The sequence below is a fragment of the Schistocerca serialis genome, chromosome 5 (assembly GCF_023864345.2).
Source record: "Schistocerca serialis cubense isolate TAMUIC-IGC-003099 chromosome 5, iqSchSeri2.2, whole genome shotgun sequence".
Classification (NCBI taxonomy): domain Eukaryota; kingdom Metazoa; phylum Arthropoda; class Insecta; order Orthoptera; family Acrididae; genus Schistocerca; species Schistocerca serialis.
In genome coordinates this window covers 387,418,721-387,443,211 of record NC_064642.1, presented here as the reverse complement: position 1 = coordinate 387,443,211, position 24,491 = coordinate 387,418,721, and the positions used below count along the sequence as shown (strand labels likewise).

General features: G+C 43.2%; 1 protein-coding gene across 2 annotated transcripts in view; it reads right to left on the bottom strand.

Annotated features, from left to right (window-relative positions):
• Nucleotides 1-23,607, bottom strand: part of LOC126480812 (mucin-17-like) — a 435,691-nt gene extending 412,084 nt beyond the window's left edge. The window contains exon 1 of one of the 2 annotated variants that reach the window (XM_050104138.1): nt 23,428-23,607. In XM_050104138.1, the coding sequence (XP_049960095.1) occupies nt 23,428-23,479 (52 nt within the window). In that variant the 5' untranslated portion in view covers nt 23,480-23,607. The remainder of the gene's footprint in view (nt 1-23,427) is intronic. The other variant, XM_050104139.1, reaches the window with a different exon arrangement.
• Nucleotides 23,608-24,491: the final 884 nt, after the last annotated feature.

Genomic DNA, 24,491 nt, shown 5'->3' with positions numbered 1-24,491 from the left:
GTGTAAGCCTAGGGACCGATGATCTCAGCAGTTTGGTGGCATAGGAACTTACCACAAATTTCCTGTATGGCAGCTAGAACGTCCTTAGTAAAGTATGCGGAGATGAAGTGAGCAGAATAATTCTATGGTATCGACATGTCTTTTCAGTTTTTTGTTTAGGAATCAATTATGTACAAAGAGAAATCCATTGTTTTTTCATTCAGCCTTCGATTGCTCACATTACATCAGTTTCACTTCGGACAGTTTCCTGAGGGTTCCCAATCCTAGAATATTGACTAACTAAATATTGTCCAATATCTCATAAATAATTCACCAAAGACTCACGTAGACCGTGCTCACGAGACACAACGCCTTAGCGTATTGGATAAGTGACTACTAATGATACTTTTTAACGATTGCAATTTTTTCGCGATATTTAGAATTGCACTTCCAACTGCTGTTCACAAAATCAATCCCATTTTATTTTTGTTAATCGAAAAATCTCACTGTAGGGGACAAGTGAATCATTCAGTCTTTTCTTCTATTTCTTTTGCTTGTGCCTTTTTCTCACACTGACGCAGGGTCGGCATGGTTAATCGGATTTGGCAATGGTAATGGAAGGGGTGGCTTGATTCCCTTCCTGCCGCCACCCCGTACCCCCCAGGACGAAATTAGTGTACCCCAACAGTCTGCGTCTAGTGGAATCCATGTAATAGTGCGAATGCGTTCAGATGTCTGCGAGCCATGTAACTGAGGCGGGACGTGGGGACTAGCCCACTATTCATCTCGTGGGATGTGGAAAACCGCCTATAAACCACACCCAGGCTGGCTGGCACACCGGCCTCCGTCGTTAAGCAGCCAGGCGGATCCGATTTGGGGCCGGCGCGCCTACCCGAGTCCAGAAAGCAGCACATTAGCGCTCTCGGCTAACCTGGCGGGTCTCAAGTGAATCATTCAGTAGTTCTTGTAAAAGTTGCAACAGATCCGAAATACTTCCAGAATTAAACTTTTAGTTTGCAGTGGAGAGTGCGCCACTCTGAAATTTTTTGGCAGATTAACTGTGTTCCAGACTCGGACTCGAACATGCAACATTGCCTTTTGCGAGTCATGCTCTAACCGACTGCTCAATGCAGACGTACCCCACTGTAGAGTCAAATATTTATTGCAAAGTAGTTGAGGGCCAGGAAGTATGTGAGTGGGGGCTGGGAGTTGGGGAGCTGTAACCGGAGGAGAGGCAGTGGCATACGGTAACACTGAAGGTATATTTCATTTGCATATATTCATAAGGGACTATGTGACAATTCACAACAATTTATCAATCAGGAACAAATAATAGTGGTATGTAGAAATGCGAGGAAAGGGAGGTTGTTGTGTTCCTCTTATGGTGAGAGCGTAAAGGTCGGTCTAGCGGTCAGGACTTATCAGGTAGGCGTCTAGAGCTGATTTTAATTGGCAGAATAGGAAATTAAGTCAAATAAGGAAATATATTTCAATGTACGGAATACACGGACGCGCCTAGGGTAAGAAGGTACTAGATGTAGGACAGGAGGTGGAACAGGCTAAATAAAGTGGGCAACAGGAGGAGAGGCGGTTCATGTTAAGTTCTGCTGGTGGCCGGTCATGGGGCGCAGACCAAGCGGCTCTGCCTTCCAAGAAAGGTGTCAGTCCTACTTGAGGTATCGATCACAAGAGAGAAGCGACTGTGTTCTGCTCTGGAGACCCCTCCATTGTCCACTCACCTAACCTGCCTCCAACGCAAGCTATTGGCTAAACCGATGGCGTGAATTCGCTAGCGATTTCAGCAGAGGGTTCAAGGTACCTCTTGTCAGCAACTTTACACGGACAGAACTGCTTCAGTTCAGAAAGACAGGCAGCTCGTGTCACATATACACAGCCGAAGATACTCCGGGAGAAAACGTGTAAGAATTGACTGAGGCCTTTCAAATAATTCTTTTAGACCAACTCCCTAAATCTTCCTTGGCTGGCTACCACCTTGTACAATTACTCAAGTTAGGAAAGAATCACGATTTCTCTCAAGTCTGTCTTTCATTACCAAGCACTCACCTTAGTATCTGCCGGGAAGAGGCTGTACCGTTGTGGCGACTCACGCTCCCTCCCAATCTGTAAAGACTCCGCCTAGATACACAATGGCGACTCAAAGAATTACGGCTTAATGCCATGTCGTTTGCGTCTGGAACGCAATACAGCGACGATTTTGTTTGACGTGGATTAGACAAGTCCTTAGAAAGTTTCCTGCGGTACGTGGTACCAGATGTTTACACACCTGTCACACAGACCCAATAAATTATGGGCCGGTGGTTCTGGACGTTGATCTAGCGCCAGATAGCGTCCCAGCCGTAATCCGTCGGGTTCAGACCAGGCTATTTCAGTGGCTAAGAGATAAACGTGATTTGACTGTCATGCTGGAATATGCCTTCACTGTCAGAGAAGACATCATTTATGAAGGGATGTAGGTGGTCCACAACAGTTCTCACGTAGTCTGCAGAGGCCGTCGTTCCATTGATTACTACCACAGGCTCCATGGAAGCCTAAGTGAATTTTCCCCTTGGCGTAATACTGCTAGCCAACTGCCTTAGTGTTGTGGTCACACTGGTTCCTGTGAGATCACCGAAGTTAAGCGCTGTTAGGCTTGACTAGCATTTGGCTAGCACTGTCTGAATCTGTCGAACGTTGTCGGCAAGCTAGGTCTACTCAACCCTTGTGAGGCCAGTTGAGGACCTACTTGATTGAGAAGTAGGGGCTCCAGTCACGCAAAATGGCAACGGCTGGGATAGCGGTGTACTGACTGCATGCCCCTTGTTACCTGTATACAATGATGCATGTGGATGAGGATGACACGGCGGTCGGTCGGACCGTTTGACCTCCAAGGCCTGTTCAGACGGGCTAATACTGCCACCAGTGGCCGGCATCAGTGGTACAGTGCAGGTATGGAGCAGTCGTTCGCCTGGATAACAGCATATCCAGACACGATTTTTGACATGGTGTAACAACATCTGTCTGTTGGTCCAATCTCGAAGATCTCGTTCACAATGCAGTCGTAACTGACAATATCCTTAGTCAACATGGAAAGCCATAGGGGTCGTCTGCTGCGGAGCACCATGTGTGCTGAACACTGTTCTCCAAAACACTTATTCTTCTACTAGCACTGTACTTTGTCGTCATATGTCACAGATCGCGGCCAATCCTGCTTTACAGAGCGAGCAACCCTCTGACCTCCTTGTTTAGTGAACAGGCGTCGACCTCCAATACCTTGTGGCCTACTCGTGGCTTCATCATCCTTCAGTGGCTTTCCATAATTTTTGTATTTTCAACATTGCAGCACAGTCAGCAATCGTGATAATCTAATATATAAGAAACTATCAGCCTCGATTGCGGTAATGAAACCAACCTTTACCTAGGTTTCAACCCAAATAATTGAGCCCTCTTCAGAAGATATACCTGAATCTATAATTTTTCTAAGAGGACATGGTCTAGAAATAAAACTAAAACAGCCTGAATAGGCGTAGTCACATTGTAAAAATGCGGTACATAAGTACTAAGTCTTGGTGTTGACTTAGTACTTATGTACCGCATTTTTACAATGTGACTACGCCTATTCAGGCTGTTTTAGTTTTATTTCTAGACCATGTCCTCTTAGAAAAATTATAGATTCAGGTATATCTTCTGAAGAGGGCTCAATTATTTGGGTTGAAACCTAGGTAAAGGTTGGTTTCATTACCGCAATCGAGGCTGATAGTTTCTTATACACTTTCCATAATACCTCACAATAGTACCGCGCGAGCAGACGATTAGCTTCACCATTTCCGGGATGCTCGTTCCTCGGGCAGCAACAATCTGCATTTTAAAATTAGCAAATATGTTGCAACCAGTAGCAAAATCATGTTTTATTTATTCACTTTTGGAACCAAACCATGCAAAAATGAATAAATAAAATATGATTTTGCGACTGGTTGCTGCATATTTGGTAATTTTATGGTTTGCGGTCGCTGCACGACTTGGGAACCACATGGAGCCCACCATTAATAAATCTGCCTTTTCTCAAAGGATTTCTCCATTTGCGGTCCGTGTCCTTGTTAGAACAATGCCTCATTCGTCTCTGAACCACTTATACAGAGTGTCTCAAACTTTTTGGGTCATACTGAAACAGGTGATAGTGGATCACCAACGGATTATATTGAGATAGGGAACCAATGGTTGGAAATGCATATTTATTGTGTTTTGGGCATGCGCAGCACACACCGCATAACAACAACGTAGCTCATAGTAAGTGTTCAAAATGGCGATCACCAGTCCCAATGCACGCATGGCAACACCACATGAAGTTCTGCTTCACTCTCTTAAAGATGCCTGGTGTCTGTTGTACCAGGAGACAGACAGCTTGAATCCTAGCTAGCAGGTCTTCATCCATTTCTATGGGGGTTTTATACACGAACATCTTGACAGAACCCACAGAGGCGAAAGTCCACAGCTGTAAGATCCAGCGATCGGACTTGCCATAGAACACCGGGACTAGTTCAACGATGAGGGCATGTGTTGTCCACGAGCTCGCTGACATTAACATCGAAGTGGGCTGGTGCATTGTCGTGTTGAAAAAATCAACACTTTGCAGGCAACAAGGGGTACTGCCTCCAAAAATTGCGGCAGTGCATCTCGCAGGAACACCAGGTAACGTGGCCCGGTCAAATGGGGAGGCAGCAAATAAGGTCCTGTTAGATTATCCTGGACAATGACCGCTCATGCGTTGGCAGAGAATCTCTGCTGGTGCCCACGAATGTGGGTGGCGTGTGGATTTTTCTCACACCAGACATGATTGTTGCGACAGTTGGAAACACCGTCAGAGGTGGATGAGGTCTCATCCGTGAACAATGCAAACACGACAGACACACGGAATCTTTGTTAGAGTGCGCCAGAACTGCATGCGCCGTTGCGATAAATGCAATGAGACTGGTCGTCGCTTTGAACAACTAGTACGACCAACGCTGCTATGCAGTGTATCATGTATATATCCATAATACAACAAAAATGCATTTCCGAGCATTGGTTCCCTATGTCAAAATATTCTGTTGTGGACTCAGTGTCATCTGTTTCAATCTGACCCAGAAAGTTTGAGACAACCTGTGGACTTTCCTCACCGCGACCAGGGAGCATTCGATCTCACGGTGTGCAGTGGTCGTAATATTTTGCTCACGAGTGTGTGAACGTGTGGTGGAATCAGTGTCCGCAGCTTCTGAAACAGATGAGCTCCGGCAGGGGAGCGCTGTCGCCGCGGCGGGCTGACGGATGTCCGGGCCGACGTCGGCAGCAGCGGCAGCGGCGAAATGCCGACAGGTCGGCACTGCTGCCCGCGTGATCGATAATGGGCACACGCACTCACGCACCGCATTGATTTCCGGACGCGCGAACCGGCCCACAGCCGACATCTCCGTGCAACCCCACAGGCCCTCCGTGCCGCTATCCGCCGTATACACTCTGCAAGCCACAATGTAGTGCACGGCGGAGCGTACTTTGGAACAGTATTAGCCAACCTATTTCCTTCCTCGTTCGTAGACTCAACGAGGGCTAAAGCGGAGTTATTGAACGAAGTTTTCCGAAATTCCTTCACCAGGGAAGACGAACAGCTGCTAGCATGAGTTTCTTAGAAGCAGATACCTTAGGGGTTGCAAAGCAACTCAAATCGCTTGATACGGGCAAGTCTTCAGGTCCAGATTGTATACCGATTAGATTCCTTTCAGATTATGCTGAGACAATAGCTCCCTACTTAGCAATCATATACAACCGCTCGCTCACCGATAGATCTGTGCCTACAGATTGAAAATTGCGCAGGTCGCACCAGTGTTTAAGAAGGGTAGTAGGAGTAATCCATCGAACTACAGACCTATATCATTGACGTCGGTTTGCAGTAGGGTTTTGGAGCATATACTGTATTCAAACATTATGAATCACCTCGAAGGGAACGATCTATTGATACGTAATCAGCATGGTTTCAGAAAACATCGTTCTTGTGCAACGCAGCTAGCTCTTTATTCGCACCAAGTAATGGCCGCTATCGACAGGGGATCTCAAGTTGATTCCGTATTTCTAGATTTCCGGAAAGCTTTTGACACCGTTCCTCACAAGCGACTTTTAATCAAGCTGCGGGCCTGTGGGGTATCGTCTTAGTTGTGCGACTGGTTTCGTGATTTCCTGTCAGGAAGGTCGCAGTTCGTAGTAATAGACGGCAAATCATCGAGTAAAACTGAAGTGATATCAGGTGTTCTCCAGGGAAGCGTCCTGGGACCTCTGCTGTTCCTGATCTATATAAATGACCTGGGTGACCATCTGAGCAGTTCTCTTAAGTTGTTCGCAGATGATGCTGTAATTTACCTTCTAGTAAGGCCATCCGAAGACCAGTATCAGTTGCAAAGCGATTTAGAAAAGATTGCTGTATGGTGTGGCAGGTGGCAGTTGACGCTAAATAACGAAAAGTGTGAGGTGATCCACATGAGTTCCAAATGAAATCCGTTGGAATTCGATTACTCGATAAATAGTATAATTCTCGAGGCTGTCAAATCAACTAAGTACCTGGGAGTTAAAATTACGAACAACTTCAGTTGGAAAGTCCACCTAGATAATATTGTGGGGAAGGCGAGCCAAAGATTGCGTTTCATTGGCAGGACACTTAGAAGCTGCAACAAGTCCACTAAAGAGACAGCTTACACTACACTCGTTCGTCCTCTGTTAGAATATTGCTGCGCGGTGTGGGATCCTTACCACGTGGGATTAACGGAGGACATCGAAAGGGTGCAAAAAAGGGCAGCTCGTTTTGTATTATCACGTAATAGGGGAGAGAGTGTGGCAGATATGATACGCGAGTTGGGATGGAAGTCATTAAAGCAAAGACATTTTTCGTCGCGGCGAGATCTATTTACGAAATTTCAGTCACCAACTTTCTCTTCCGAATGCGAAAATATTTTGTTGGGCTCAACCTACATAGGGAGGAATGATCATCAAAATGAAATAAGAGAAATCAGAGCTCGAGCAGAAAGGTTTAGGTGTTCGTTTTTCCCGCGCGCTGTTCGGGAGTGGAATGGTAGAGAGATAGTATGATTGTGGTTCGATGAACCCTCTGCCAAGCACTTAAATGTGAATTGCGGAGTAATCATGTAGATGTAGATGTAGATGTATAGGGGTAATGAATGTCTCCTTACTCCGAATGGTGTTACCCGTATAGTCCAAGCCTTTCATCGTTCCGTTTGTCGTGCAGCAGACCATTTTTCGCTGGTCTGCTACACACATACGTAGAGGTTGATTCCGTAATGATCTTGCAAAGTTTCAGGGATGATTTGAGGTAAGGGACCCTGGTCCAAAAACGACCGAATCAAAAGTTATAAGAGAAAATCCTTCTGACACTTCTGAGAGTGGAATACATATACCTGTAATGTTGCTGGAAAATATCCCACTTGTTATTCGTCAATGTATGTGGTTTCAACGTGATGGAGCTCCACATCACTTGGACTAAGGATTTGTGAACACCTGTAACAGACGTTTTCTGGATATTGGATAGGTAGAGGAGGTCCTGTTTTGTGGCCAGCACGTTCAGCTGATCTCACCTCGTTGATTTCATCTTGTGACGCCATGTGAAAAGTCTTCTGTACGAGATGCCTGTCGGAACTGAAGAAGATCTGCTGCTAAGAGTTTTTACTGCCTACGACATTGTTCAGGCGATACCAGATACTAGAACAGGTAGGACAGAAATTTGTGCGACGATGCCATTGACGCTTGGAGACTATTTTGAACTGTTGTAAATATAGCAGGTTGTAAAATTTTTGAGGGAAAATTGAATTCATTGTTACTGCACCGTAGACTTAGTATTTCTGATCTCTCTGATATCAAATTACTTGCACAGTTACTGGCCCATCAACGAGGAGAATTATCTGAGGGTATAGGGGAGTATTGAGCGGAATTCCGTATTTCATAACCAGGGTTCGGATGTTGGGGCGCTTAGTTTGAGCCCTGCGCAAGGTTAAGGCGGAACCTGCGTAGGTTTTCGCTTATACCTCTCGACTCGGTCAGTTACGGATTAGGGTTCTTTACATCAAGTTGGTACATTTTCCCTTCACCTCTATGTGCTGAGATCGGCCGTAGCGGGACGGACAATTGTCTTCGCAGAGTTCTTGATACACACGGTGGTTGGAAAATGTTATGGTCGAATGAGGAGCAAACACAAGCTCACCGGACAAAGTATTACACATCTCTTTAAAAGAACACAGTGGTCACTTTCGAGCACTGTAAATGGTGTATAACTGATAGAATGTGGGCATATGATACGCCCAAGACATGGCAATGTATTCGTGTGTGTGTGTGTATGTGTGTGTGTGTGTGTGTGGGTGTGTGTGTGTGTGTGTGTGTGCGGGTGTGGGTGGGCGGATGGGTGGATGGGTGAGTGCGCCTGTGCGTAAATAACTATCGTGTTTTGGGTGTTCGCATTGACGACACCGTCATCGAAGTTGCCCGACTTGTTGGTGTAACAACGCGGGCGATACAACATGTACACAAGGAACGACGTAGCATTCGCAGCCTTGTAAAACAGCGTAACAACAGTGGCCATAAAAATATACTAACGGTGAGAGATCAGGGACAAGTGGCGTGCACTGACAACGAAAAATTGCTACTGTAAGTGATTGCAGGCCCATCTCAACAAACTGGCGAGCAAACCCTGTGAAGGGAATGGCACGCAGTGGACGTCTGGATTTGGAACTTGAACAAAAGCCGAAGCTCACAGTGCCACATAATGCTGCACATTACATTAATGGCGCTAATAACGCAGAAACTGACCAGCAGCTGACCGGAGGCGTGTAGTGTGATCTGGCAAGTGGCGATTATGACTCTACTCAAATTATACAAAGTGTCTCGTACACCGACAGCCGAATGAGGCGGTTTGTATACGGCAGTGACTCGGATTACCCAACCAGCCCACATCTCGTCATGGTGGAAAGGTGAGGGATATTCGGGCTTCATACCAAGGCTGCAGCGTGCTACCGCAGAGGCCCCACAATAGGCATTTGTCGTGGGCTCTACAGCTGACGCGACGGTGTCCGTAAATGCAGGCAACCTATATTAAATAAAATCGTCACAACTTCTGAATGGTTTGCGTTAGGACGTTCAAACTGCACGGTTGACCGCGAGGCATGATAATTATTAGTATGCCCTCTTTCATTTGGATATATCCGTCAATAAGCAAAATTGGCGCATTTGGGGGACGGAGAATCCGCATTTCACGATCGAGAAGTATCTCCACACTCAACGGGTGACTGTGTGGTGTGCAATGACCAGTCACAGAATAATCGGTGCGATATTCCTTGATGGCTCGGTGACTACCGATCTGTACGTGAAGGTTTTGGAAGATGCTTTGATCCCCACTGTCCAAAGTGACCCTGATTTCGACACGATGTGGTTCATGGACTTCGACGCCATCGAAGCAGGAGACTGTTTGATGTCCTGGAGAAGCACTTTGGCGACCGCAATCCGGCTCTGAGGTTCACAGAAGCCACTAGCATTGGCCTCGGTTGGCCGCCATATTCTCCGTATCTGAACACATGCAACTCCTTATTGTGGGGCTATATTGAAGACAAGGTGTACAGCAACAACCCCAAAACCATTGCTGAACTGAAAACAGCCATTCAGGAGGTCATCGCCGGCCGCGGTGGCCGAGCGGTTCTAGGCGCTTCAGTTCGGAACCGCGCGACTGCTACGGTCGCTGGTTCGAATCCTGCCTCGGGCATGGATGTGTGTGATGTACTCAGGTTAGTTAGGTTAAGTAGCTCTAAGTTCTAGGGCACTGATGGCCTCCAAGTCCCATAGTGTTCAGAGCCATTTGAACCATTCGAGGTCATCGACAGCATCGATGACTCGACACTTCGGCGGGTCATGCAGAATTCTGATATTTGCTGCGCCACATCATAGCCAATGATGGCAGGCATATCTAACATGTCAACCTACATCTGAATATCTGAAGTGACGTTAGATATTGAATAAAGTGTGTGCAATCAGAAGTTCGTAGCTAATTTACGTTGTTTTTTTTTCATCTAGTTCTATAATTGTCACCCTGCACCGCTGGTACGCATTTATGCGGCAGTTCGCGCTGTTCTCTGAACCCACTGGTATGCTTCTAGAGTAACTGAAAACGAAGAACACACTTGGTACGCCACGATCGCAATACAGAAACTTTTATTGTTCCAAGATGACCGGTATCGACGTTCTTATGCTGTCATCATCTGATCTAAGGAGAAAATATGAAAAAAATGAGGGAGAGGGGCGGGGGACAGACTACATTAAATTCATCTATTACACAAAATACAAAATTTCACGTACCTTACGGAATTTGTAATAAAAATGTCATGTTTAGTTACATGAAGCCAAAGCACGAAATGCATTCCACATGTATACCTTGATAAAAAACACACAGTTGATAAAATACACGCAGTTGATAATATTCTCGTAGCATCCATGCCTATCGCTGTCGAACAGTACATAGCTTGCCGCACAGCACTACGCTGCAGGCGGAGTGTTAACACAGAGGCGGCAGATACGCTACAAAGTTGCTTATCTCGCCTTCGGATACCGTATGTAGCACGAGCTTAATGATCACAAACTACGGATAAAGGCAGTGAATAGCGGTGCACCAGAAATAAAGGTAGATTTTTCACAGCGCCCGAATAACAATTCGAAATGCCAATTGACCATGCATTTAATATTACCATAGCTTATTGTCCATAAAAAATCAATAGTCATTACGTATTTTTTGCTTGTTGTAAAGTGAGGAAATTAGAGTAAAAATCAACAATTTGTTTAAAAACTTTTAAAAGTGACATATGCCTTTAATCAATAAAGCAGCGTGACGTATACATAAAACCACAGTGGCGTGAACGAGAATGCCAAGGCGGACAGACGAGGAGGGTTTCGACAAAGTATCACTCATAAAAAGGGTCAGCATACGCAAGCACGGGGGCTAGACTTACTTCAAGAGCCATTTAACTCAGATGCAAGCCTTATTGAGAGGGAGGTGTCTATTAAACATTCATCGAACTGATGTATACTATAAAAAGTGATGTAGACAGCTGCAATTCAATTACAGGTATGAATGGGTCGTAAGAGTGCTTGTGTGAATAGCTCATGACAGCGCGTGAAGGAGATATGTAATCCTTGCTGTGTGTCAGGGGGGCATTTAAGCAAATAGCAATGACTTAAATCAAGAAGCTGAGTCCTAGGTCCATATTTAGTATTATAATTCAGAGATAAGATGGACTCTGTTGTATCCGCAATCCCTCAGGGTACGATGAAGGTCTAGTAGCCAGCGTTGCTATCTCTGGATCACGGGGTCCCGGGTTCGATTTCTGGCCGGGTTGAGGATTTTCTCTGCCCAGTGACTGGGTGTTGGTGTTGTCCTCATCATTTCGTCATCATCATCATCATCACATCATCATCACTGGTGACAATGGCTATATTGGACTGCGTAAAAATTGGAACTTCGTACGGGCGCTGACGACCGCGCAGTTGAGCGCCCCAAAAAACAAACATCATGATGTTAATATGATGATACGCTTCAGACTGCTGCACTAACGATGACATAATAACTGGCTGTCGTATGAGATGCCCGTTAAGTGCCGGATACAAAGAATATTTTCGTTATACAATGAGGCGTAAAGTCGGATAGCATACGTATACGGTTTAGACGTAATGACATGATACACGTAGGCTGTTCTGTTATAAGCGCATGTATGTCTGTATATAAAGTTTTACATACAAACCGACGAACTTAGTAATCTGCAGTCTTTTCCATTACCTCACCTAAACTTACAATACATCATCAAAAATAGTAAAAAAAATTATGGTCAGCTGTCTCTAATCGCCCGATAAGAAGGTGACCTGGATAGCTCTTTACATTTCTGTAAATATATATGTTTTCGAACATACTACGCTTTTTTAAATTTGAGAGCTTTATGTGGAATTTTGATACTGTGGCGTACGTCTACGACTCTGTGCTTAGATGCAAGGACGTATTCCCCCAAGATAGTTTGGTAAAAAGCTTAATGTACTAGAAAATATGCAAATTTACAGAAATAAAAAAGATTCCCAGATCACATTCTTAATGAACAGTTAGTGTCAGTTGACCATAATTTTTTTAGTATATTTGATGGTGTATTATAATTTAGAGGTAAGCGAATGGAAGATATTGTAGGTTACTAAGTTCGTTAGTTTATATATAAAGGTGCATATACAGACACGTAGGCGCTTATAACAGAACGGTCTACGTGTATCACGTCATTACCCCTAAACCGTAAAAGTATGCTACCCCACGCGTAAACGTCTCATTGTATAACGAAGATATACTTTGTGTCCAGCACTTAACGGGTATCTCATACGACAGCCAATTATGTCATCGTTAGTGCAGCAGTCTGAAGCTTTATCATCATATTAACATGAGGGGTCGCGGATACAATAGAGTCCATCTTATCTCTGAACAGTAAAACTAAATATGGACCTCGGACTCAGCTCAGCTGCTTCATTTTCGTCATTGCTATTTGCTTAAATGCCCCCGTTTATAGTAGCTTCTGACACACAGCAAGGATTACAAATTTCCTTCACGCGCAGTCATGACCTATTCACAAACGCACTGTTAGGGGCCATTCATATGTACTGTAGCTGTCTACATCACTTTCTATAATATACATAATTTCGATGACTCTGTGATAGACATCTCGCACTCAATAAGGCTTGCATCTGAATTAAATGACACTTTCAATGAGTCCAGCCCCCGTGTTTTTGCTTACGCTAACCCTTTTGATGAATGATACTTCGCGGGACCCCTCCACGTCTGTCTCGCCTGGCATTCGCGCTCGCACTAGTGTGGTTTTATATTTACGTCACGTTGCTTTAGTTCAAAAATGTGTGTGAAATCTTATGGGACTTAACTGCTAAGGTCATCAGTCCCTACGTTGCTTTAGTAATTAAACAGATAGGTTATCTTTCATTTTTTTTAAAAAAGAAGTGTTGACTATTACTGTAATTTCCTCACTTTCCAACAAGCAAGTAGTATGTATTAACTATAGATTTTATATGGAGCGTAAACCTAAAGTAATTTTAAATGCATTGTCAGACACCATTCGCGGGACTGCTACGGTCGCAGGTTCGAATCCTGCCTCGGGCATGGATGTGTGTGATGTCCTTAGGTTAGTTAGGTTTAAGTAGTTCTGTTCTAGGGGACTGATGACCTAAGATGTTAAGTCCCATAGTGCTCAGAGCCATTTGAACCATTTGAATTAGACAGCATTCCTAATTGTTATATCGGGTACTCTGAAAAATCCACCTTTATGTCTAGTGCATCGGTATTTACTCCCTGTAACCACAGCTTCTGATCATTTAGCTTTTACTTCATATAGTGTCCAAAGGCGAGATAAAGAACTTCGTTGCGAGTCTGCTGCCTCTATGTTAACACGCCGCTTGCAGCGTAGTGCTGTGTGGCAAGCTTGGAATTGTATTGTTCGACGGTGATATGCTTGGATGGTAGGAGGATGTTATCAACTGTGTGCATTTTATCAACTGTGTGTTTTTTATAAAGATATACTTGTGCCTTGATTTCATGTAATGCAACATGGCACTTTCAAACAAGTTCCATAAGATACATGAAATTTTGTATTTTATGTGAAAGGTGAATTTAATTGTAGTCTCACACCTCCCCCTCCCCCCCCCCTCTCACTATTTTCATGTTTTCCCCTTAGAACAGCTGAAGGCACCATAAGACTGTTCAAGCCAGTCATATTTGAACAATAAAAAATTCTGTACAGCGATCGCGGCGTACGAAGTGTATTCGTTTCCAACCATGCAAATCGCCCCCCTGCACAACATGTTTACCTTACGGAGCAGATTGATTGATCTTGCTTACGTTTACCTTTATTCGACTCAGATCGCTGCCTGGACTGTTTGTGCAGACTTTCGATGACTTAAGCTATGCCCTGCAGTTTGCTTCTGGCTAGCCTTTCACTTCGTTAATTCCGCCGTTATCAACCATAGGAACCGCCTGTTTGTTTCTGGTCTCTTCATCACCGCCAGTGAGAGTGATCATAAACTAAGTTCTGCCTATGCCAAGTAGGATAGAAAAATGCGTTTCACCTTTAGTGACTGGAGGGAGTAGCTCGAGCATGTGGAATAAGTTTTCAGATATATGGGCGGCTCGAAGACTTCTTGAATAATAGAACCCAGCATGTTGTCCTCGACGGCCAGTGTTCATCAGAGATAAGGGTATCGTCTGAAGCGCCCAAAGGAAGTGCAATAGGACCGTTCTTGTACTTTATATACATAAATGATTTGGCGGACAAGATGGGAAGCAATCTGCGATTGTTTGCGGATGATACCGTGGTGTACGGTAAGGTGTCGAAGTTGAGTGACTGCAGGAAGATACAAGACGACTTAGACAAAAGTTACAGCTGGTGTGATGAATGGCAGCTAGCCCTGAATGTGGAAAAATGTAAGTCAATGAGTAGGAACAATAAGCCTGCAATGTTCGGATACCGTATTACTAATGTCCTGCTTGAAACAGTGAAGTCGTTTAATATCTGGGCGTAACGCTGGAAAGCGATATTAGGTGGAACGAGAAAGTGAAAACTGTGGTAGGGAAGGCAAATAGTCGACTTCGATTTATTGGAAGAATCTTAGGAACGATTGGGTCACTTGTAAAGGTGACCGTATATAGGACGCTGGTGCGATCTACTCCTGAGTACTGCTCGACTGTTTGGCATCCGTACCAGGTAGTATTGAAGGAAGACATCGGAGCAATTCAGAGGCGGGCGGCTAGATTTGTTACCAGTAGATTCAAACAGCACATGAGTGTTACGAAGATCCTTCGGGAACTGAAACGGGAATCCCTAGAAGGAAGGCGGCGTTCTTTTCGGGAAACACTATTGAGAAAATCTACAGAACTGGCATTTGAAGCTGACTGTCGAACGATTCTGCTCCCACCAACATACATCGCGCGTAAGGACCAGGAAGATAAGGGGCGTACAGATAGTCGTTTTTCCCTCGCTCTATTTACGAGTGGAACAGCAGGAGGGCACCCTCCGCCACGCACTGTACGGTGGCTTGCGGAGTATCTTTGTAGATGTAGATGCCGGAATGCTTCTGTGATATTCTGGGGCTACCAAGACTTAGGGACAATCAATCCTTATGTTTATTTCTACATTCTTGGTGACCAAGGTTAAGGTACAGCTTCATGATGCCTGTGTTTGGACACTTCAGTCTTCCAAGATAACAACAGCCGTATTCACAGGGCATCACACATAAAGTACTGCTTTACAGAACACTAATCTTGACTGGCATGCTAAATCACCCAATTTTCATCCCCTAGAAAGCGTCTGGGACTCAAGTTTTAGGCTCATATGAAATGCCTCAAGAAACTTATGGGCTCCCTTGGGGCCCACCAATCCGTATGTTTATTTCTACGTTCTTGGCGACCAAGTGTCGTTCTTTTGCTACACCTTCATGGTGACTGTGTTTGGACACTTCAATCTTCCAAGATAACACCAGCCATATTCACAGGGCTCCACACATACTGTACTGCTTTACAGAACACTAATCTTGGCTGGCATGCTAAATCACCCAATTTTCATCCCCTAGAAAGCGTCTGGAACTCATGCTTTAGTCTGATACGAAATTCCTGAAGAAACTTATGGGCTCCCTTGGGTACTATAAATCCATATGTTTATTTCTACATTCTTGGTGACCAAGTGTCGCTCTTACTGCTACACCTTCATGATGACTGTGTTTGGACACTTCAATCTTCCAAGATAACAGCAGCCATATTGACAGGGCTTCACACATACTGTACTGCTTTGCAGAACATTAATCTTGACTGGCATGCTAAATCATCCAATTTTCATCCCCTAGAAAGTGTCTGGGACTCAATTAGTCTAATACGAAATGCCTGAAGGAACTTATGGGCTACCGTCCTCGATGGATTTAGGACATTGTCAAGAATAGAGATGGTGGTGCATGATAACTGCGTTACATCTTCTCAGAGCTGCCAAATTTTTATTAAAAGTGCTTATGCAGTGAAGGAAAAGTGAGTGTAAATAAACAAATTATAGATTTTCAAAAGATTAACTAGACTGATCTACCCATGGGTACTCAGCCAGCTGGAGCAGTAGGTCGTTAAACCCCAATGGTTTCCATTTCGCGATCGATCGGATCTCGGAAAAAAAAAGAACTCGTATGCTATAGCTTCAGAATCACTACTGGATACGTTGGGATTAACATTGGTGGATCAGCGCTACAGCTAAGAAATTTTCTCAGCATATACCGTTACAGACCGTATTCCAAGCTGTGATTACTAATCACATTATTTCTGAATTGATAATTGTTCTCGTTTGTCAGGCAATGAGCTATAGTTAAATTAGGACTAATCGCCCACTAGAAGCGCTGCTAGTCCTATGGAATCTCAATTAAATGAGAAAACTAAGGTTATTACTCTCGTAGAGCTTCATTAAAATAACAAACATAAATATCAAAGGTATCTAAAAACCCTAACAGAGTGGACAAAGAGAAGAAACTCTCGCTGCTAATATTTCGCTAAATTAATGCACATGGAGACGTCTGCACAGGTGAGACTTCTTATTAAAACGTCTATCACACATTGCAGCCATTAAACCTGGTGGTCCTTCGTTTGCGAGTAATCGACGAAAAAAATTTCGAAATTTCACATGATGCTCTGAAGTATTACAAAAGGAATATGTAACAGACTGGTTTTGCAGCATTGTGGTTAAGGTACAGGCCTCGCATGCAAAATGTTGTAGGTTTGAATCTTGATAGATACTTCGAATTTTTTTAAAATTTTTTCATCAAAATGATTACAGTCATTATTTTTATTCAATTAATTGGGTTAAATGGACCTTTTTATTTCTATTCCTTTGTCACATCATGTTAATCACCATATTAACTTCTTCATCTACTCTCATTTTTCTTCCTGTCATTCATTTTCCACTTGGAATCTTTGTTCATGTTATTTTATCTATTTTTAAGTATGAACATCGATTTAATTTCTTCCGTTTTACCATCATATGTTTTAGTCCATGTTACTGCATTCATTATTCTAGTTTCTCGTTTTGCTCGAATTTCATTTTATTTACAATTTCTTCTTTCATTTAAATCTCTATCCGCATTCCTTTGTCCACAGTGCAATAACGATTTATGTTTTAAATGCTCGTACGACGATTTCCATCCAAAAAAATGTAAATCTTGTAACAAAAAACATATTTTTGTCACCACTACACAGTCATTATAAATAGACTGCGTCGTCTTTCATTTTATAACCAACACATTGGATGTTTCAAATGTTTAAATATTACGATAAATAAATGAAAATAATTAAATTCACATGCACAAAAATTCCAAGTGGACAACAAATGACAGAAAGAAAAAATGAGAGCAAATGAAAAAGTTAATACGGTGATTAAATGATGTGACAAAATAATATCAACCAAAAAATTACATTTAACCCAATTAATTGAATGAAAATAATGCTCATAGTCATTTCGATAAAAATTTAAAAGCAAACATTTCGAAGCACCTAACAAGATTCGAACACACAACATTTTGCATGGGAGGCCTGTCCTTTACCGCTACATTTGCACAACCAGTCTGTTAAACATCCCCTTTATAAAGCTGCGGAACATTACGCGAAACTCTGATTATATTTCGTAGATTACTCGCGAACGAGAGCACACCAAGCTGAAAAGCTGCCGGATGTGATACCTAGGACCTTTACCTACATCACTGTATAGATGATTTCAAAAAGCCGACTCCACCGCTGGGGTCCTCTCCCTGTTATTATAGGAATTTCACAAGGTTTCCTATTAAACAAGCAGACTCAAATCAGTTTGAATTTCATTTCAAAATTACGTTATGTTTTAATGGTGGTTAGTGTCTCATTCGATGTCAATCTATAAAACAGCTTGAAAGATGGGCGAGAAAATCGGCCGTGGCCTTTTCGAAGGAACAGTCACAGCATTTGCTGTAAGATATTTAGGAAAACTACAGAAAACCTACACCTGGATGGCCGGTTGGAATTGTAACCGCCATACTTTGGAATGCAACTCCAATGTCTCAACCGTTAAGCTTCTTACTCGGTGAAACAGAATTGCAGAGCGTACGAGTCACGCGCCGGAAGTCGAGTGAACATGTTACCTCTCTCAAGGTTTCTCTAGCGCGAAATAGTTCGGTGATGTCTCTTCTCTCGGAACTGAAGGCCCGTTCATGACTCACTACTGAGCATTACCCTCCAGTTACTATACTTGCCGATTCTGTAGTGATCGATTTCGACAGAGCAGCTTCATGTAGTATACCGTAATTCGAACACTCCCTTTCTCACTTTGTAAATGAACGACAACAAGAGCCATCACGCTGTTAAGACTCGGGAAGTTTCCAATCATGCACATATAATTTTGTTTCGCAGTTTATCCCCAAAAGATTACACACCCAAACATCGTTTCTCAAATAGAGGCTGCATACTTTACATTAGCAGCTACGTACTTTAAATGCAGTTTAGCTTCAGGTGTCTCTTAAAAAAAGCAAACTGGTCACTTCATGACGAGGATGCATACTGAAGAACTGGAATCAAATACATAGACACTTGACAGTGGAGAGAAGTTTATGAAAATCGTGCGATTTGTAATCCCCTCCGAATTCCATCTGTATACCACAGACAAGACTTGGCGGACTCCTGTAGGTCATTTTTTTAATGTCTTTATTGGCCTTTAAATATTTGCCCACACAGCCGTCTACATACAATTTCTAATACCGGTTCTTAGCATTTACATCCTAAAATTTCTTTTTGAGTTTGTAAACTGGTTTAAGTAGGTCGGGCACAGCATCTCTGCTTAGCTATGTGGAGAGATGTAACGAACTGGAACGAAGGTTCTAATGTAAGCAACATTGCCAGATACAAACTCGTTGTCACTAATAGAGTTCTCGTTAAAGTTTGTGACTGATTAGATTCATAGAATTACAATAGGTAAAATGCTTCAGTCACTTCTATGTTTATCTAATTTTAATACCATTATGCATTTTGATGGTCATGCCATCTTCATCAAGTAGATTATCATACTTCTACGTTACTGTATTCCTTTGTGACAGGGAAGTTACGTGGCACCTTGCAAGCATATGTGTGCGAATATATTTGGTGTATGCTGATTTTTTATATATATATATAATGAAGAGTGTATGTCTGGGATCTCCTCTCCTCCCAAACCCCTAGACCGATTTTAACCAAATTTGGAAAATAAACAGAAGGCCTAACAAATATCAGTACTGTGGAGGTTATAACCTCCAAATTCCAATAGTAGCGTAGATATGGGCAAAAGCGCGTTTTTTTTCCTGACCCCAGAGTACAGGTTGCCCTGTATGATAGGTATGTTGAGTAGGAACAGTGTCAGCATGTTAAATAAACCTGCTTTGCAGGGCAGCCTGTATATCAGGGGCAATAAATGGTTTTTGATGGGCTCCAACATGCAGTCTGCCCTATATGATAGGCAAGTTGTGCTGAATTAGTATCGGCCTGCTTTACCAACCTGCTTTGTATGGTGGGCTGTAAGTCAGTTGCAAATCAATGATTTTCAAGACCGTGATGTGAAATCTGCTCTACGTGACAGGCATGTTGTGAGTGTAGTATTGGCCTGCTTTATTGATCCGTACTGCAGTCGCTACACGCGCTGATGAGCATGGCTGGGCACAGGTTGAGATGCATGGAGGTGGAGAGAGACATAACGAGATGGAGAAGGGAATGGACTAAGAGAGGGAGAGATGCTTGAGGCAGGTGGAATGTGTTGAGGGCTGGTGGATAGCTGCAAAAGGAAGAGAGGGTAGGTAGGGATGGAAAGAGAGGGAGGGAGGAAGATATGGTTGGAGGGAAGGGGGAGGAAGCCATAATCACAAACAGGGGTTGGAGGAAATGTACAAAAAGAGACAGAGAGATTGAGGAGGAGGAGATCCACAGGTAGAAGTGGGAAGATGAGGTGGACAGACAGAGGGGGGAAGAGGTTGCACAGAGGTGGGGTAGGAGGAGGAGGTGTGTTCAATATGTGTTGAACGCATATGTGGTGAATCCATGAGTGAAAGGCTAGTATTGCAAAATTTACAAGTTTCATAGTTCAAAGCTCTGTCACTTGTAAGACAAGTAAGCCGGGATGCTTGCCTTGGAAAGGGTGCGACCGTTTTCCTTCCACTAGCTGGTACTCCCTCTGTAATGATCTCGTCACCTGTGCGACGTTAAACCCCAATCTGTCTTCCTTCAGTACTGCTGTTGAGAGCCCAAATTACAATCAGATGACAGTCGTTAATGTCGCTTTATAGGTTTTATGAGGAACGTTGTGGCACGTGATTGGAATATATTCTGTAGCTAATTTCAGTACAAATTTTGCTGAATATACACCATGTGTTCGTCACTGAAGCTACTCACCTTCTAGAATAAACACATGTGTGCTATTTATGCAGAGCTCTTTCGTCGCAAATACTCCGTACTGACTCTACCAATGGAACATTTCAGGTGCCAAGTCTCGAACTGGATTTGCAGTGTGTACCATGATTAATTGTGAATACTGCCACAGGTGAAAATATACGATAGTAAAAGCAAAAACATTCCTGAGTACATGAGTCTGCAAACCAGTCTTTCACGATGTAATCGAGATTGTGGGTTGCGACTTCATTGTCCTAGTTAGTGTAAATTATTTCAGTTAACAACTTTTCGATTATGCCCCCTCTAATTGTAACCAAATTTCGTCGGTGGTCTGCCTTAACAAGAAACATCGATTCAACATATTACCTCTGTACACTAAAGTAGGTGTTCCACCGGTCGTCTTTCCACTTGGATACAATACTGCACTCATTCTTCCACGTACTTTGTAAGACTGCTCCAGTGCTTCAGTTTCATCAACGGGAGTTTCGTATACTTCACTTCTGAGATAACCTCAGATAGAACAACCCAGTTGACTCAGGTCAGATGATCTTGGAAGCCGCGGTATAGGTACTGGTCGACCTATCCATCTTCGACCACATTGACGCGATAGAAGTCGTCTCACATCATCTTGCCGGGACCCATCATGCATCTGTGCCGGCCGCGGTGGTCTAGCGGTTCTAGGCGCTCAGTCCGGAACCGCGCGACCGCTACGGTCGCAGGTTCGAATCCTGCCTCGCGCATGGATGTGTGTGATGTCCTTAGGTTAGTTAGGTTTAAGTAGTTCTAAGTTCTAGGGGACTGATGACCTCAGATGTTAAGTCCCATAGTGCTTAGAGCCATTTGAACCATTTGAACCATGCATCTGCCATATTCTCCAATCACGAGCCCAATTTGAGCCCAATTATATGAAAACTTAATAGACAAGTTTACATTCCAAATACGTTTGTAAAAAGTAACTTAAGGTTTAATACTGAAGTCAGAAGCAGCTAGTAGCCACACATGTGTTGTTATTTCGCAAATGGCTAGCTTTCGGACCCATGTTTAGGCGATGTTTCTACTTCCATTGTCGTATACTTTCATCTGTGTCAGTTTCCACTATTAATTATGATCCATCCTGTATTATTACTGGATACACTCTCGATAATGTCGAGTTACCTTTAATGTGTATTTTCGAAATCATTCTACGTTCACGTAGTCATAGTTTAACAAAGTTACACCAAAATCTTCCCGAAACTATTTTAAACAGGAGCATATTATGCCCCAGCTGTGTTACATATTTTGATTTATGTTCCACTATGCAACAGAAAGAAAACATTCTATAATTTCAGTTGCCCGAAAGGTTACCGCCTGGCACCGCCCCCGTGGCTGAGAGTGTACAGTATGTGCCTCCCTTGTTCAGCGTTTCTAATACAATTTATGCATTCGGAGAGTTCCATTCTTTTACGTGAACGCCGAAATATGTAAAATACCATTGTATTCTAGTCTGTATTAATAGTTACCCAACCAGATCCCCCTAATCTTATTTTCCTCCTTGTTCGTATACTTGCCACTAGACACAACTAGTGATTCCTCTTAACAAGAAATGAGAATTTGGAGCAAAGTCACAACTTCGCATTATGCTGTAGCTGGAGAAGAAACACGACATCCAAGTTTATCTAGATAACATATATTAAACGAGCTGTAATACGGAGTGATTCTATCTTCATCTCCCCATAGTAATGAGGCGTAGAGGTAATATAAAGACTAGAAGATGCCGTATACAACGTAGGAAAGGTGGACCAATCGCAGGGTAAAAAAAGTACCGGGGTGGAGCAAAAACTTATGCCAGCATTTCTATGACTACCTATCTCCTTCCGTTCGGGATAGGCAAGCCAGTAATGTCACCGAGTAACGTATATAGACGCTATTAGCGTAATTACGGTACTTAAATAAACAAATCGACTTTAGATACATGAGAAACCGTGCTTTAGAAAAGACTAAACCTGTCACAACATCGAACGTAACATTTATCATGCTATAGCTTCTAAACCATATCTTCGGAATTAAGGAATTACTGCCCATTCCTAACAGAGCAGCGATGTGATCTCGGTTCTTTTTAGAAAATGTACTTTCGATTTTCCAACAAATCGCCTTCCTCTAACCTAGCAGTACCCATCTCGCGTATCAGCAAATTGCGTGTGGAGTCAAGTTCTACAACAACTTCTACTTTAGCGGTCGATCCTCCATACTCTCGTACTTTGCATGGCACAATTTCATATTGTTCACAGGCTTTTTGCCGCTACGTACATGTAACTATTTCTCTCATTTCATTCACAGTTCACGTCAAATATTTAGATGCGCACTTCTCGGTACAAAAATTTCTGTGGTAAAATTTAGTGTGTTCGAGCAGTGCGGAAAATAAACAAATATAATAAACGTGGCTCATTAATATACGATTGCTTCATCGCCTTTGAAACAATGAAACCTGAATACCGTTGTCAACAGAGCACGATATGAAAATACTGCGCGATAGATAAGTAAAGAGATTGTTAAACTCTGTAGATTTGAGATCCTTAGGTATTATTGTAGGCCTATACCTTCTAATCGTACTATATCAAATGCCAATAAGTATTTTTGTCTGTCAGTGTTCCCCGTTACGTTAACTGCACTGTTACATGGGCACGTGCGACACAATTCAGTGATAAGTTTTTCATCAAAGAAGTCCGTAAGGCGCTGCATTATTCTCCGCAAGTAACACGCGTGCTCTAGAGACTGTGGACTACACAGAGCTCGAACCGAGGACTGTCGAAAGTGTTGTGAACGGTATTTGTGCGTGCAGCAAGGTCGGCACTACAAAAAGAAAAACTGTACAAAAAAATAAGTGGCTAGAAATAAACTGCATGCAGGGAAAAAAAGAGATGCGACCGGACTGCGCAAAACCCTGAATTTCCTGAGAGTTGATACGCTACCTTCGTAGACATCATACGAACCCTTTCTGAAGTAGGACTGAACGCAGCCCATGTCGTTGCCGGCGACTGTCCGTAAAGAGACGTGTTCACATCGCCAGCCTGGTCTCACTAGGTGCCCCGGCACGACACACACGCACTCACGCACTCGCAGCAAGCTTAGCCCCGCTGCCGGCTGGTAGCCCGTTTGCACACCGACTGAGCTCCGCGCCGCTGACTCCCCACCACCGCGGCAGCCGCCACGCCCCCTCTCTGCGAGCCACCGTAGTTCGCCCCGGCGGCCGCACGGAGCGCTGCTGACGCTCTAGTATCGACGCCAATCATGGCGAAACAATGCAACGCAAATCGGAAACTCCAAAACGTTAAGCTGGAGAGCGGGTACCCTCTAATTATTTGGAGACCGTAAATTTGAACTCTTTTGCTGCTCGTAGTGGCTCTGTGGTTGAATCCCATTACTTTCCGTTGCCTTTTAAACATTACGTATCATGCGAATCTCTTAATTCATCCAGCCTTATTCTCTAGTTTTAGGATTCGTGGCTGCGCAATAAACAATGTACAAGGTGTAAATCCTTTCAATTTAGTCTATATCTGAATTATTACATTAATTTCGAAGTTCATATTTACACTTGTTTATACGTAGGCTGTACAGTTATTTTTTATTTTTTTTTTTTATTTTTTGCATTAATCCCAGTTCTGCACTTAGGTTACAGTGAAGGCAATCTTAGTAATCAAGCATCTGACCAGCTTACAAAATTTGACGAAAATACCAAACGATAGTACTTGATTTACAAAAATAGAGGTTCTGATACAGCGACCTTCTGGGGCAGGGGATGTTCTTGAAATTTAGACTTCTTAAAACGGTATTTTAACGCTTCTCTACATTGTTTCCCTTTCTGCAGGTAAGAGTTCTCATCGACTGCTTCCCTTGAGTGTTATTCTCAGTACCTCTTCATTTCGTTTCTTATATTTCAATTTCATTTTAACATTCCTCGATAATATCACTTTTAAAACACTTCCTCTCTTTTCTACTCCTCAGTTCTCGTACTTCACACTGCACTTTCACATTC